This window comes from Dicentrarchus labrax, unplaced genomic scaffold (assembly GCF_905237075.1).
Source record: "Dicentrarchus labrax unplaced genomic scaffold, dlabrax2021, whole genome shotgun sequence".
In the NCBI taxonomy this organism is placed as follows: domain Eukaryota; kingdom Metazoa; phylum Chordata; class Actinopteri; family Moronidae; genus Dicentrarchus; species Dicentrarchus labrax.
In genome coordinates this window covers 5,578,931-5,595,417 of record NW_026136701.1, presented here as the reverse complement: position 1 = coordinate 5,595,417, position 16,487 = coordinate 5,578,931, and the positions used below count along the sequence as shown (strand labels likewise).

At 42.6% G+C, this 16,487-nt stretch overlaps 1 protein-coding gene across 4 annotated transcripts in view; it reads left to right on the top strand.

Annotated features, from left to right (window-relative positions):
- The window catches only part of zswim5 (zinc finger, SWIM-type containing 5), a 69,601-nt gene extending 53,445 nt beyond the window's left edge, over positions 1 to 16,156 (top strand). The window contains exons 5-16 of one of the 4 annotated variants that reach the window (XM_051396526.1): positions 132 to 282; positions 1,623 to 1,832; positions 1,919 to 2,095; positions 2,823 to 2,969; positions 3,126 to 3,263; positions 6,472 to 6,620; positions 7,615 to 7,717; positions 7,949 to 8,084; positions 8,820 to 8,977; positions 9,085 to 9,248; positions 9,850 to 9,931; positions 10,759 to 16,156. In XM_051396526.1, coding sequence (XP_051252486.1) covers positions 132 to 282; positions 1,623 to 1,832; positions 1,919 to 2,095; positions 2,823 to 2,969; positions 3,126 to 3,263; positions 6,472 to 6,620; positions 7,615 to 7,717; positions 7,949 to 8,084; positions 8,820 to 8,977; positions 9,085 to 9,248; positions 9,850 to 9,931; positions 10,759 to 11,621 — 2,478 coding nt within the window. In that variant the 3' untranslated portion in view covers positions 11,622 to 16,156. Of the gene's footprint in view, positions 1 to 131; positions 283 to 1,622; positions 1,833 to 1,918; positions 2,096 to 2,822; positions 2,970 to 3,125; positions 3,264 to 6,468; positions 6,621 to 7,614; positions 7,718 to 7,948; positions 8,085 to 8,819; positions 8,978 to 9,084; positions 9,249 to 9,849; positions 9,932 to 10,758 lie in introns of all 4 variants that reach the window. The other 3 variants (XM_051396545.1, XM_051396520.1, XM_051396534.1) reach the window with 3 other exon arrangements.
- Positions 16,157 to 16,487: the final 331 nt, after the last annotated feature.

Here is a 16,487-nt window from a genome sequence, read left to right as displayed (position 1 = left end):
TGTAAAGTGTTTTTTCCTCTCCTGAAATACATTCTGATGAGCAAGGACACACATCAATACCAGATGGAAGAAAGTCAAAGTGTTATGGATTACATACAGTGACTAAGCCTGTGCACGCTGGGTCTTTCCAGGTGAGGGAGATGCTACGAATGCGAGACTCCAACGGCGCCCGAATGCTGACGCTCATAACGGAACAGTTTATGGCAGACCCCCGGCTGTCGCTATGGAGACAGCAGGGCACGGGGATGACGGACAAGTGTCGGCAGCTCTGGGATGAGCTAGGTAAGACCAATCAGACAAAAACAAAAACATGTTATCAAAATGACTTTGTTTAGGATTGTTTTTAAGCTGACAGGTCAGCTAGTTGGTCCATCAGTCACTGTAGGGAAAACAGAAGCGTCCAGTCTGTCAGTAACTCTGACAAATCAGCAGTCATCTTGTCGAGTAAATGTTCATCCAGTCAGTAAGCTATTAGGTCATCCACTCGGTAGCTTCTCCTCCTGCCCAGGCCTCTCTTTTCTGCCCCCCTCTCGCTCCTTACACAGAGTGAATGATAAAGGCTGCCGATCAATACGGCTGCTCAGCTTCTCTGCAATCAATCTCTGCATTTAGGAGGTCAATGAGAACACTTCCTGGGTGAGCGAGGGAGATCATGACACAGACATTGACAGAAATAACAGCCAGACAGTCGGGGTTTGCTGCCTGATCATTTTTCTCAGAGATGCAGACACCTGACAGGTGACCCAGCTCGAGGTCTGTGCATGTAGAACAGGTGAGAAGCTGCCTGTAGGTATTACTAAAATAATTTTGATTCATACAATATAACAACTCTGGCTTTTAAAAAGGCTTTTGGGACTTTGTGAAAGCTCATGCACAATATTTCATTTATGGAGTTCAGGAGTCAGGACTACAGAAGCATGATTTTGTGAAACATTCAGAGGTATTCCCTCGACATTATGGCATGGTTGTGGTAGTTACCAGTGCAGTTTTAGAAACAAAAAGCAGCATATTCTTCATATTTTCAGGCATAAAAACATGACTAAATGCATATCTTTAACAGGATTTGTCTTGTTTTTCTGCTCTATTGTTTGTAGCTAGTGTTTCAGATTCAGCCTTGGTGTGCTTTCTTGAGTAATAGATACATTTTTCAGGCTATGAAATATCAGAAAATAGTGTAAATGCCTATTGAAAGTTCCCAGAGCCCAAGGCGCATCTTGGATTAGCTTGTTTTGTTCAATCAACAATACCAAACCCAAATGTATTTAATTTACTATTATACCAATCTGTATATGTATGAATTCATGTTTTTTTTATTAATTCTACATGTCGGGATTCAGTCTTAAACTGTTAGTCCCTGCAAGAATGTTTTCAAAGCATGTAAGAGATGTTCCCAAGAATAAACTTTTATTCCCTAAGTTTTAAGCATTGAGTTTTCCCTCGTTGGGATTGGCAATAGTTATAGTAGATAGTAGATAAGAAAAGAATAGTCTTTTATAGCATTAGAGAATTCAACCACCTCTCATCATAGCTGACACAGTACAGGTCAAATGGTCTTAAACAGCATTCCACAACCTCTGCTTCCTTTGCATCCTGACCTCTAACCACCAATCTTTTTTCCCCAGGTGCATTGTGGGTGTGCGTGGTGCTAAACCCCCACTGTAAAAGCGAGGAGAAGAGCAGCTGGCTGAGGCAGCTGAAGAAATGGGGCGACATGGATGTCTGCCCGCTGGAGGACGGCAACTACGGCAGTGAGCTTCCAAACATCACCAACGCTCTGCCGCAGAGCAACCTGGCACAGGGTCAGCACCGGCGCGCGCACACACCAATACTGTGTAATCAAAACTGGAACACACACCGGATTTAATCTGAACTTGATAATTGTGGATATCACTGACCGTGTGAGTGTTGTTTTTCTCAGACTCTCTGTCCAGGCCGAGGAGGACGGTGTTCAGTCGGGCAGTTGAGGCCTGTGACCTCCACTGGCAGGACAGCCACCTCCAGAGGATCATCAGCAGCGACCACTACATGTCCCCATCCTACCAGAGAGAGGGGGAGAGCCTGCTGTTCAACCCACAGGGCCTACCGCTTTGGCTAGGTACACACGCAGATACGCACAGTCACAGTGGGATTATTGTACTCCCCAGAAAGTCAACTAGTTAACTGCTAGTTACACCTCACTGAAACTGAAACAGTAATTCATTACTCAAATCCAGAAAAGGGCATACTTTTTTTTATTTTGTCAAATAAAACTTTCATAAAGCTACAAACATGTATGGAACAAAACACACACACACACACACACACACACACACACACACACACACACAATTTCTGTATTACAACAGTATAGAAAAACTTCATTTTCGGGAGGAATGACAGTGTTACTGTGGCACTTCTATATACACACAATCTCTAATTCCACTGAAAGCCAAGCCCACACACACACACACACACACACACACACACAAGAGTAATTCTGCTGATATTGAGGCCAGTATCTGCAGTAAGCAGCTTCCAGCTAAGATCTGTCAGATTCTGCAACTTAAGCCAGCTATCAGACACACACTGGCGTTCTGCTGAGACTGCACAGTGTGTGTGTGTGTGTGTGTGTGTGTGTGTGTGTGTGTGTGTGTGTGTGTGTGTGTGTGTGTGTGTGTGTGTGTGTGTGTGTGTGTGTGTGTGTGTGTGTGTGTGTGTGTGTGTGTGTGTGTGTGTGTGTGTGTGTGTGTGTGTGTGTGAGAGAGAGATCTGTGATTGTGTAAAATGTTTTTGTGTGTGTGAAGCTGTCCTGACTCCACCTTCTCTCACTGTCGACCACACAGACCACGTCCCGACAGCATGCGCTCGCGTCGACGCCCTGCGTTCCCACGGTTACTCCAGGGAAGCCCTGCGATTGGCCGTCGCCATCATCAACACGCTCCGCCTCCAACAGCAGAGACAAATGGACATCTACAAACACCAAAAGAAAGGTAAAACACACCACCCACACACACACACACACACACACACACACACACACACACACACACACATAAATATATGTATATATAGAGAGTGTGCTGTTAAGTGTTCTGAACCAATCATTTTAATGGTTGTCTTTCTTTCCCACTGTCTTCCTCTCTCAGAGCTTCTCCAGAGGGGTGTGACTTCCACCACCAACCTGGAAGGCTGGGTGGGTCATCCCTTAGACCCGATTGGCTGTCTGTTCACCACACTCACTGAAACCTGCCGTGTGGACGACGACAACACCATGGACACCGGAGGTATGGAAACAAAGATATTGCTCTGTTTCTCCTTTTTCTCTATGGAAATTGTAATAAGAAATCATAACTCTGTGCCAAAAACAAGAACAGTAAGTCTTGCTTTAATGCTTTAAGGAATCACTTTATTAACAGGCCAAAAGGCAGACATGCTTGATTATTTCCCCTCATGAATTTAAATACAGTTCCCATGACTACTTTTATTTTGATCCATCATTTAGCAGTTAAGTGTCTTTTGCTTGCAGACTTTCTGCAGAGTGAATGGTGTGAAATCATTTCTAGTGCACCAACAAACTGTCTAGTTTTATAATGTGCTTCTGGTCTTAATAGAAGATTATGAGATGGCTTGTCATGAGTTGAAGCTTGGGCATAGAAAGGACTCAGTGTCTGGAGTCTCCCATTGGTCACCTTTGTTCTGTACAAGGACTGGGACACAAAAATGTACAGTGGTAGCTTTCATTTATTTTTTGTATTTTTTTTTTTACTTTTAAATGGTAGGCATTTTGACCCCTGCTCTTTACCATGGTCACATCATAAGTGAAGCTGAGAATAAGCTTCAGAGCTTCATTATGAGCCGCCACTAGCAAAGAGTGCTGGTCAGAGCGGTAGCAACCAAATAATATTCATCTCTTATAGAAACAGGAAATAGGACGTATTAGAGGTAGCAAGACACAAAACTATTTATTATAATAAAATGTACTTTATTGGTAATACATAGTGTTGAAACCATTAATCATGTAATATAATAAATGCAATTCTGATAATCAATTATTTGTTTAAGTCATGTTTCAGTCAACAAGACTAAGAACGCTTAGTCATGCTCGCAGCTCTGTGAGGCTGTCTTTAGGCACAGCAGTGCTTTGAGATAAATGCTAATGTCAGCATGCTAACATGCTCACAGTGACAATGCTAACATGCTTATGTTCAGCAAGTTTAATGTTTGCCATCTCAGTCTAGCGTGTATACATGCTAACATTAGCAAATTAGCACTAAATACCAAGAACAGCTGAGGCTGATGAGGATGTCATTAGTTTAGCAGGTATTTGGTCGTAAACCAAAACTACCAACCATTTGCTGGTTCTGGCTTCTGAGATAGGAGGATTTGCTCCTTTCCTCCTGTTTATATAGTTTGGGTTTTGGACTGTTGCTCAGTCAAAACAACCCATTTGAATCACCTTAGAGATTTTCAGACAATTAAATACAAACTGATTAATTGATTTATCAAATGAGTAGGTGGTAATGGAAAACATTGTTGGTCGCGGCCACAATAATGCATATATTAACATCCAAATCATTCTCCATCTGCACTGCCATTGATGTTCTAGCTAACCTACTGTCCCCTAAACCTACAAAGTAAGCTAAAGCATGTACTTCATCAAAATAGATCCTCATCCATGAACCTCCTCCCTGTCTTTTCACACTTGCCAAAGAGGATATAATTCCTGGCACACTTGACCAGCTGATGCAGTGTAATCCTGAGCAGAGGTGATCGCACACACCAGCAGTGACTCATCAGACAACAGACTTTATGTTCTTATATCAGGACCGGGCACGATTGTGCTGCAGACAGAGCCATAAACTAGCAGTGCATGAACGGATCGGGCTGGAACACCCTGCTCATTTAGACCACACTCCTTTTGTGTGTGTGTGTGTGTGCGTGTGTGTGTGTGTGTGTGTGTGTGTGCGCCTGTGTGTGCGCGTGCGTGTGTGCGTGTGTGTGGTATGTATAGAATCCATCACCATTTGCATTTCTCGGCCTGCCCAGGGCCTTTTTTCCTCTTGTGGTCATTGCAACAGAGCAGAATAGGGGTTGGGTTTTCCTATTGTCACCAGGCTACAGGGAACTATTGTCCGTTCAAACAATGCTGACCACTGGCACACTCATTGGTGTATGTTGTGTGTGTGTGTGTGTGTGTGTGTGTGTGCCTGTGTCTGTGTGCGCCTGTGTCTGTGTGCGCCTGTGTCTGTGTGCGCCTGTGTCTGTGTGTATTGGCAATGGAGTGAATGATCGTCTTATGTTGTTTTGGGAATTTGAGGAGAGTGGTATGACTGTTTTGCATGTGTGTCTATGGCCTGGTCACCATGCTTTATTTTCCTCTGGAAGACAGCTGGGAACATCTGTTAGAAGAGGGGCGGACCCAGACTATGTGTCAACCAAACAAAATGCAGTTTTCTCTCTGGCCTTTTCAAATCAACCAATCAGTCAACAGCCCATGGATAAAAAAAAAAAAAAAAAATTAGCACTGGGGTTAAGTCTGTAAAATCAGTTTCCACTTTTCCCTAGATTTCCACACACACACACACACACACACACACACACACACAAACACACACACACACACACATCCGTGGAATAAACAGGATTGAGGGGATCTATTGCTCAGAGGGGATTTAAGTAGAATGATGGGGTGGGGGAGCAAGAGAGAACAAATGGGCACCAATCAACAGCTGAGACTCTCACGGCATCTGTTCTCAATTATAGCTGCCGAGCATTTGGTGTAGGGTTAGCGGCCATCTTAGATTAGTGAGCACAGTCTAGTAGGAATGCCATCTTTATAAAATGTTACACACAGTTTTAACTTTTTTTTTTCAAGTCTGTCTTAATACAATACACACATGCTAATATTCAATGTAACCATGTCTGGCCCTGAATCCATCCCTCCCTAACTCAACTACAGAGACTAAGAGAAGGGAAAAACACATCCCTTATTGGCAAAATGCAAAGAAGGTAATATGAGGCTTCAGCCGAATCAAATGGTCTTTTTACTACGGACTGTTATCTTGCGTAGCTGTGATGGCAGGAGTACATCCTGGTGCATGTACTTTGACTCCCGATTTGACTTGAACATAAGCCTCATATTGGCTTCAAGTTGTGCCATTTTGCCTCTCTTTTTGTCGTGGTTTCCTGCAACAAAGCGTTAGGCCCAGTGATCTCAATGCACATATGGGCATGTGGGTGTTGCGTTAAGATAGACTTGCAAAAAACCGAACCTCTTTTGTATGAATGTGGTTGGTAAATCCCCTGCCACTTTACAGCCTTGAACACATCGTAACTTGACTCTTTGTTTTGCAGTCTCTTTGTCTCTGCTGTGTTTGCTCTCTTCCTATACAACCAGTTGAGGTGACATTAATGAATTAAGTGATTGAAGCCGATTAACCCGCCACACAGAGCACAAAACACTAAATGGCTTTCTTTCTTTCTCTTCAGAAGGTGACCCCAGGCCTCCGGTCTACCACCATGTACCAGTATGGGGCAGTCCTGATGGAGGGGAGTCCTACCTGACTTTGGCCTTAGAGGTGGCTCTGATGGGTATGGGCCAGCAGAGGATAATGCCAGAGGGCCTATATGCTCAGGATAAGGTACGGTAGTCATGAAATACACACTGTCACGTTACAACATAATCTCATAAATTCTCAGATGATAAACTGATTTAAGAGAATACAGTAATGCTAGCCTGCTTGCAGTGGGTAAGTAGACTGCATTTATGGTTGGTTGCATATTAAAACAGGCGGTGTGAATTTGTCTAGTGTAGACAATGTCGCCATGATAGAAAATCACTATAATTAAACGTCTGTGTGAAGTAATTGCCATGCAAAAAGAGAGAAAAGGTCACAGCATTTTGTTTCCTGAAAAACAAGCAGAAAGTCGCCGTACTTAGGTTCACTTTGAAGTAGAATAAATCCAAGGAACATTTCTTTGTCTGAATGGTAATCTGCTTTAGTGCTTAACATGGCTGCCACAGAGCTCTCTTAATATCATGGGAATAAGCAAAATATTAATGTTTCATGCAAGGCAAGTTTATTTGTGTAGCACCTTTTAACAAAAAGGCAATTGAGCGTGCTTTAAATAAGACATAAAGGCATCAAGAAAAGATATGACAGGAACACAGAGCGATGTAAAAAGACACACATGTCTAGGATTTGAAAATAATTTAATGTTTTAAGTCAGAATTGTATTTAAAACCAAAGAAAATCAAATTTCCTAAAGGGACCTCTCAATCATGAAGAATCGGTCACTGTCCTGTGTACTGTAATGGTAGATAAACACCAATGCAAGGGTGTGAGGTATTAAAGCACCCTGCTGGTCCTTTAATACCTCAAGCTCAAAATCCCTCTTTAAAAGGGTATTTAAACTTCAAAGTGCTCAGTTATTTTTTCTTGTTAAACTTCTCAACCTAGTGCATGTATATTCTTGAATTGTAACATGATCTCATTGACAGTAGTGATATGAACATAGTCTAATTGCATTGGAACTCTCATTTTGGCACATTTTCTTCTCATCTTCATTGATACTCAACAGAACATTTACTGTACAATCACAGTGAATAAGATGTGCATTCTGAATATGTTCTAGGTGTGTCGTAATGAGGAGCAGATAGTTGTAAAACTTCAAGAACTGGAGCTGGATGATCTCCTGGTTCAGACTCTTCGGAAACAGGCCATACAGCTACTAGAAGGTACAACAACGGCATCTTCTCAGGATACTCTCTCATTTTTCTTCAAGTTCTCAGTTTGAGTTTCATGAGCCAGATATTTTTAATCACACTTTTTTTAGTACTGATCATAAAATCCTAGTTTGACCTGTAGTGTTACATCCAGGCTGTGTAGACAAGACCACAACCTGGTATATGATGGTGTTTTGGCCTTCACATTGTGTATAAACGTATTTTGTCTCCCTTTTGGTCCAGCTGGTCCGTTCAGTGGTCTAGGTGAGGTCATCCACAGGGAGAGTGTTCCCATGCACACCTTCGCCAAGTACCTCTTCTCTGCCTTGCTGCCACATGACGCAGACCTGGCGTATAAGTTGGCTCTCCGCGCCATGAGGTCAGTTCCCCAATTCAGTCAGTATTTATCAGCTAGAGATTAAAAGAGCTGCATATTTAAACATGAATGCACACTGTGTCATAGCCTCACTGTAAAGTGGAAATATATGAGACCATGGTCTAAATGACTGGCAGCCTCTGTTTGAAGACATGGTTAGTTACTGTTGATTCATCATAAAACAGTTTCAGCAAAAACTTAACATAATAACCTTCATGAATGTTGGATCTATTGAAACAGTCTCAATTTAATACTGATGCCTCTTTATGACCTACATGAACAAACAAAACCATCAGTGACATGACTGGCTATTTCTATATGGTTATTCTTTTTGACTGAAATCCCCCTTGAAATCAATTGAAAATCAATTAAACAAGATGGTTGAAATACTACTGCCTTTGTCTAAAGGGCCGCTAAAATGAACACAAAAGCTTTAATAAACTGTTAAACTGGGTGTGCAGTGGTAGTGGAAGCTGCCAATCATCTATGCTGATGGTCTCATTTGTTTCAGGTATTTACACTAATGTGTCTAAAGTTGTAGTAAAAGTAATGTGATCTAATGCCCCACACACTACCTGTAAGTGAGACTGAATTCGCTGTATTATCTATAAACCAGCTGACTTTTAGAGTATATGTTTCAATGATGAACTTCATTCTAGATTGAATTCGAACTGACCTTTGACCTTTGATGAAAACCATGTGTTGTACAACTAATGTTGAGCCAATTGTTTCTGTCAGGCTGCCGGTGCTGGAGTCCTCAGCAGGCTCCGGGGACGTGGGCCACCCTCATCACGGCATCTCCATAGTTCCAAGTAGATACCCGCGCTGGTTCACACTGGGACACCTGGAGTCCCAGCAGTGTGAGCTGGCCTCCACCATGCTCACTGCTGCTAAAGGTACTGTTAACAACATCTGCATACCGACAGCTGCATTCACAGTGTGCCTTCAGATGGTTCTCTTCACAGTTCATGCTTGATAATGCTTCTTTTTTTTTTGCCTGCAGGTGACATGTTGAGGTTGCGGACGGTGCTGGAGGCAATCCAGAAAAACATCCACTCCTCTTCCTTAATCTTTAAACTGGCCCAGGACGCCTTTAAGATAGCCACACCCGCGGACAACCCGCCTGATATAACCCTGCTCAACGTGGCACTGGAGCTAGGACTGCAGGTACTGAGTGTGTGAGAGAGAGCGGTTTGATGTATGAGGGCGAGTCAGGCATTTCCATAAAGCATTTCACCACCAAAAATCAGAGCACTGGTCACCAGTCAAAACATGCAACAGTTTCCTTGAACTTGTAATTTCTGCAGGCCTCCACGGCCTTACTACAAATTAGCAGAGAAAACATCACACAGTGTCTTACCGTTGCTGATGGGAAGAAACCACATAATTAAACCTCTTGGGTTCCACAGTAAACACTGAAAAAACTCCTCAGATGATCTAGACTACAGCTTCGCTGCGGGTTCTCCCGTCTCTCTCTCCTGGTATTTAGAGTATCGGCTGAATTCCTGTCAGCAAAAACTGCTAAATAAGTGCTCAAAATGGAAGGGTCTCAATTAGTCATCTGTGTAATTATGAACACATTTTGGATACATCTGTCACCACTGGAGACGTGCGGTGTTATAACTGTTCAATTATGAAAAGCATTTCATGTTCACATAAAATATTTTTGCCAACATTCCATCAAAAACTGACTGAATGTAATAACTGTTCTCATTCCCATTGTACCAAGAGGCAGGATTAACTAACTTGTTTCCCATGTGTTTTGCAGGTGATGAGGATGACTCTGTCCACACTGAACTGGAGAAGGAGAGAGATGGTTCGCTGGCTGGTAACCTGTGCCACTGAAGTCGGTATGTGACGCCTTTTCACCCACGCCAGTAAAACACGATTCATGGTCTAATTATGCCCTTCGTAGTGTCTTCAGATCTTCTCTTTGGTCTGCTGTGATGCATTTTAATTCAGCTTGAAGGCTGACTTTGACTTTGAGATAAAGATGGGTTACAAATTAAATGGAAAACCAAGAAAGGCGTCATTGGGCCACCACAAGCCTCAGAGCAGCTTCAGTGCTCGTTGTCATAGATTATTCAAGCCCCTGAACTCTGCTGGAGGGATAAACTCATTTTCCCACAGAATATTGCCTCATTTGATGTTTTGATGATGGTAGTGGAGAGCCCTAACTGTCCTGAATGGAAGCATCTCGCTCCCCTCTTTTATTCAGGTTTTTCTTTTAATTTAGATCATTTACTGTGTATAATTGGCTGATGCACTGCCACCAATAGGGCTTCAGTGGTTAAAGCCTACTTGTCACATTGCTTAAATAGGTGACGCCTGGTGGCACAGTTGTGATTAACTGCAGTCTGTGGCTGTTCAAATCAAAACCAAAATGACATTAAAGTCGAGATGGGTGTGACAGTAGACCTGGAATTGGACCTGGTTGAAAAGCAACCTAGCAGCAGCATCGTGAACTTTTGGATGGTCCAGAGATGATGTGTATGAGGGGCTACCGCAGTGTAACTCGTTTTCAATTTTCTTTCTTATCAGATTCGTTCTTGTAACTGTGGATTAAATTCAAATCATCAAAGACCTCTTAAAAACGTAGAATCGTACCAGTATCATGTGATCCACATTCTGACCACAGTAAATGTTGAATCTCGTCTTTGTCCCTCCTCCTCCTCAGGTCTGCGGGCATTAGTGAGCATCTTACAGAGCTGGTACACTCTCTTCACACCGACTGAGGCCACAAGCATCGTGGCGGCCACCGTCATGTCCCACAACACCATCCTGCGCCTCAGCCTCGACTACCCCCAGCGCGAGGAACTTGCCAGCTGCGCCAGGACCCTGGCCCTGCAGTGCGCCATGAAGGACCCTCAGAACTGCGCTCTGTCAGCTCTGACGCTCTGCGAGAAGGACCACATCGCCTTCGAGACGGCCTACCAGATCGTGATTGACGCAGCGTCCACGGGTATGACTTACTCCCAGCTGTTTACCATCGCGAGGTACATGGAACACAGAGGATACCCGCTGCGGTCCTTCAAGTTGGCCTCCCTCGCCATGACCCACCTTAACCTGGCTTACAACCAGGACACACACCCAGCTATTAATGACGTGCTCTGGGCGTGCGCGCTCAGCCACTCTCTGGGTAAAAATGAGCTCGCAGCCATTATCCCCCTGGTGGTGAAGAGCGTGCATTGTGCCACGGTGCTGTCCGACATCCTGCGGCGGTGCACCATGACGGCGCCGGGTCTCGCCGGCATTCCCGGGAGAAGGAACTCTGGGAAGCTGATGTCAACGGACAAGGCGCCGCTGCGGCAGCTCCTGGACGCCACGATCTCGGCGTACATTAACACCACGCACTCTCGACTGACACACATCAGTCCGCGGCACTACGGAGAGTTCATAGAATTCCTGAGCAAAGCGCGGGAGACTTTCCTGCTGGCACAGGACGGCCACATTCAGTTCGCCCAGTTCATAGACAACCTGAAACAGATCTACAAGGGCAAGAAGAAACTGATGATGTTGGTCAGGGAGCGCTTCGGCTGACCTTAACCCCCCCCTTCACAGGGACCCTCTTCTTGGGAAGTAGTTAAACTTATTTGTTTCTATTTAAGGTTTTTTTGGATTTCTTGTATTTTTACTTCTTATGTTGAGCCATTTGTTGACTAAGTCTTAAGTTTTTGTCCTGTTTTGTTGTTTTGTTTCTTGAATGTGAACCAGGAAGTGTTCGCAGTGCATTGCTCTACTTCATTGAGACTGCAAAAGGGGGAAACGGCTTGAAATGTCAAAGAAACAACAGCAAAAACAAAGCATTTTTCTCCTCCAACTAATGTTAACTCTAGTATGAAAAAGTCAAAAGATTGTGATGGGGGAAAAAAGAGAAAAGAAACTTTTGTTTTTTGGTGGCACATGACGATTCAAAAACCAAAAGCTTTTGTTGGATGGGGTACTTACTTTGAGCCAGAAGACACTTTCAGCTGGGGTTAAGAAGAAGAAGAAGAAGTGGTTTTCAAAGTAGAAGGAACGTGTCATTCCAAAAGGAATTGTAACCCACTGAGGTCAAAAACACACATAGTGTTACTGTCATACCTCGACTGTATTATTCATCAGCTTTAATCTCTCTATCAGAAATTGCCTCTTGTTTCATTCAGGGCATCTTAGAGTAGTGAGGGCAGAATACAGAACTACACGTGTGGTCTCTCTGTAGAATAAGTCAGTACCAACGGGTTTATAAACTTGACTAAAGCCACTCTAGACTATCTCCTACCCTATACACCTGCTGGTCAGTGCTTTTCCTTAAGATCTATCTTTAGAGGAAGAACCATGTTGCTTCACAGAGTGCATGTTTTCCACTCCACAAGCCTGAGAGTGACGTCGTTCAGGCTGTTCTAGCTGAGGTAGAGTAGTTGAGGCTCCACGTGCACATATATACAGTATATCTCGTATGTCCTGCTATAAGCTTTTTACCAGTGACAATACACAACTGTGCTGAATGGAGGGGTCACAGTATTCCCAGAAATACCACTGCACTGCTGTACAGCTATTTGTGGCCAAAACCATTTAAACCTATAAGACTCCAGTGCTCACCCTGTCACTCACTAGATCCACATTTAGTCAATAAGCAATATAAGTCAACTCTGCGCTTCATTTTTATCACCTGGCGGCATTAATTTCACCTTCTTGTATTCTGTTAGGAAGCTTTGGAACCTACTGGGACCTTTTTTGATGTCAGTGACTGTTAGTTGTTAACTCTGCCTGTAGCTAAAGTCCCTTTTCCATCTCAAGAACGCAGAAACTTTTCGTTTGTTTCTTTGTTTCCCCAAACCTTTTCACATACCCAGAACATCACAACATTTTAGGAGCAGAAATCTGGTTTCTAACCCTGACCCCTACTTATTACTTAGTACTTATTACCAATTGCTGTGAGGTATTTTATAACAGCCAGAATGACCTAAAATGACATTAGCAGCAAGAGGTAATAACTGCTTAACAACTGAACAATCTTGGACTGATAGTAAGGTAGAAGCCCTACCTTGAATATCTTTTCAGATCAAGAGATTTAGCTATTTGAGTTCATTGCGTTCCTACCACTGATTATGTGTAATGTGTCATCATCCAACTCTGCTGTTCCTCAGCTCTATGAAGCTTTTTTAGGATCTTTTAGCAATTTTTTATGATTTCCCACTCCTTATCCTCATTTCCAACCACAGCAGGTAGCGGTTGTCGGCTGCTGTGCACTGGCTGCCTAGCAACAGACAGCAGACAAAGTTAGCATCTAGCTGGACATAGTGGAGCATTTAGCTGCTACCGTGCTGCTAGTGACCATGGACTTGGATTTGTTAGGAGGCCAAAAACCCCAAATGAATGCTAATGCTCCGTCTCTGCTAGACGTGTACGCTAGCAACTGTTTGCTAACATGTTAGCTGTAGCGACTTTGTGTGATAAAGTCCGAGTTCCTAGCTCGTTCCACTATCCAAAGTTTCCAAAAAAATGATCAATGAATGGTGTAAGTAGTTAAGTAGTATTTGGACAAAAAGGCTAATGTTTAAAATGGTAAAAACTATAGTAATTGCTATAATCTAGTCCCCAGCATGGCTCAAAGACAAATGACCATGTTTCTAAATGGAAATCCCTCCACTTCCTTGGTCTTGTGAAGGAAAAGGGTCTATAGTTACTGGAGCGACTCGCCTGTGAATGCTACTGGTTGTGATCGTTGTGGCCTTGTCTTCCTCAAAGGGTTGAGACACAGTGCAAACACAAAAAATACTGTATGTTTTATGACTTGATGACTTCATCCTACATATTTGAGACCACATGCCTTGGCACAGGAAGTAGTTTTTTTTCTTCTCTCCCCCTTGTCTTACCCAGTGGCAAAGTGTTGTTAATGGCAGTATACAGTACAGCAAGAGCTTGAATCTTTACTGGTTGGACTAAACGTCATCGTACAAGCACTTCACACAAATACCTCTTCAGTACGTTCCTGCCTGCTTCAGCATTTATTTATTGATTGTTTGGAAACTTCGTATGACTGAGTAGGAATCGCAGACACACAAACAGAACGCAGCGAATGAGTCCGCCCGTCGATGGCAGGACAGTTAAAGACAAAAAGGGTTTTTGAATGGAGGAACATTTTCTTGTCTGCTTTTACATTCCATGAGAGCTACCTTCACCCAGTACCCGGGTAGTCAGTCACAACTCTGGGCCTTTTTTGATCCGAAGAAACGCAGATAGAAGAATGACGACAAAAAAAAAGGAAAACTGAGCAAAAGAAAGAAGAGAGGCTAAACTCAGTTCTCAGGGACATCACTTAAAGAAACAAAACAAAAAGTAGTAGCATTAAGCATTTAAGATATTGTAAATATTAAAGTGTCAATTCAGAAAATTGTAAAGTTATAATTATTTATGATAAGTATGTTATGTGTTTGGTTTTTTCCCCTTATTTTTATGTTTTTATTTTGGCGGGGGTGTACTTGAACTGTTTTGGACGGGGAATTTGACAGCGTTTTTTGTAAGAGCAAAGACTTCAAGGCATTTCTCAGGTGCTCCTGTGTACATTTCTTTCTGTTTGTTTTTGCTATAATAACTATTATTATTTGTATTTTTTTTTAAATTTTTTGATTTGCAAAGAAAAAAAAGAATCTGTGTTCCAAAAGGAAGCATGTCATTCAGAGTCGAGGAGAATGAGGAAGGCATTCATTTGTAAACAGATACGTACTAAACCTGACTATGCAGAACCACTTCGATGGTCTTGTCACCTCTTAAAGACCCCCCCCTCCCCTCTGAAAACTTAAGTGTGGAAGAGACACAGTGGCCTGAACCACTATTAAAGAGGGGGAGGGGGGGCAAAGGCAAGGCCCAGCATGCTTGTGTTTGGACAATGCGCAGTAGCCAGCCTGCATCCGCTGCAACATTTAGAGGAGATTAAAAAAAAATGAAAATGGTGGGAAATGCCTTTCTGACCGATCAATGTACAAAGTTTATTTTTTCTTTACTTCTTTGTTGGTTTTATTTAATCAGGACTCAAGCCTTTAGTGTCTTCTCAGAGGTGTCGAGTCGGGTGGCGGCACTGCAGTGAGACAGAACAATACACAAATGTCAGAGAGTCTGAAACAGCAACTGTATGAACAAAAGAGACGGCCTGTGGATGACCTTGTGTTCATTCCTCGTTGGAACTTGTTTTGGGCTTTTTTTTTTTTTATTGCTTTCTCAACTCCCTCCAGCCTACAACGCTGGCTGAGTTCACCTCTTCTGTCTCATTACCATAGTTTCTTTTTCTAATCTTCAGTTGCTCATCACCTCACTCCCCCTCACACAAGGAGGATTTTGGTTTCAAGCAATGCAGCGATGTGTCAGTGACCAGCTTTCAGTGCAGCCGCTTCCTCTGCTGTCTTACCTTAAAGCGCTCGAGACACCAGTGCACTGCAGCGGCTTTGTGTCTGCACAAAGTCAACTCCCGACAAAAACTGTATTTTCATCTGCTGTTGCTGCAGGTTTCTACAGAACGAGGATAAAAAGAGGTTTAACTACTATTTCTTGGCTGCTACGTTAACATGATGGGTGAAAGAGAGGTGTTGTTTTACCACTTGCTTAAAATGGAAGCTGCCTTTATGTGATGCATTAACTGACAGCGTTACAACAAAGACGTCCCTCCCTCTAGCTTGTTTTTCAGTCCGTGTTAACTGTATCAGCCAGTTTCTTGAGGTTTTCTTATTTTCCCCCTTTCTTTCTTTCAATAGGAGAGTACTATTTGCTGGTAGAGATCTAGTTCACCTACTGTTTCCCAGTTTGTTTTGTTTTGGATTCTCTCTAACTCTAAGGGAAAATTGAAAGTGTTTGTTGCCTCTTTGTGCTACTGATTATGAAAAGGTATTTCCAGTATTTGTTGCCACAGAAGTATGATAGCTTATCATCAACACTTGTTTTTTTGTTTTTTTTAATTTGTAATTTTTTGTGCAACTTCTTGAGCTACTGTCTATAAAGCGAGAATTTATTACTATTTATGTAACGCTACTACCATTTTATATTGATTTGTGTTGGAATCTCAGTGCTTTTCTATGAATAAAGTGTGAAACACGTTACAAGGACTTTTTTTATTTGTGTTGAATCAGAACCAAATCAGTATTTAACTATAATTTTGTGGTACTTTACTGGAGTATTTAAATGTTATCTGTTGTGTGTACTTTTAGGAAAATATTTTTGCTTTTTACTTTTTACTCCTCTATATTGAACTACTTTCACTTTTTTATAATAGAAAAATCAGTTTGAATTCCAACCCAACACACACAGCCTGAAAACAATGATACATGAATCGACGTGATTCTATTCACTTTGGTGGCTCGTCTCCCTCATTTGAGTGACAGGTTAATGTTAGATGCATTTTACAGTTCACTCGCCTTCATCTACAATTTTTCC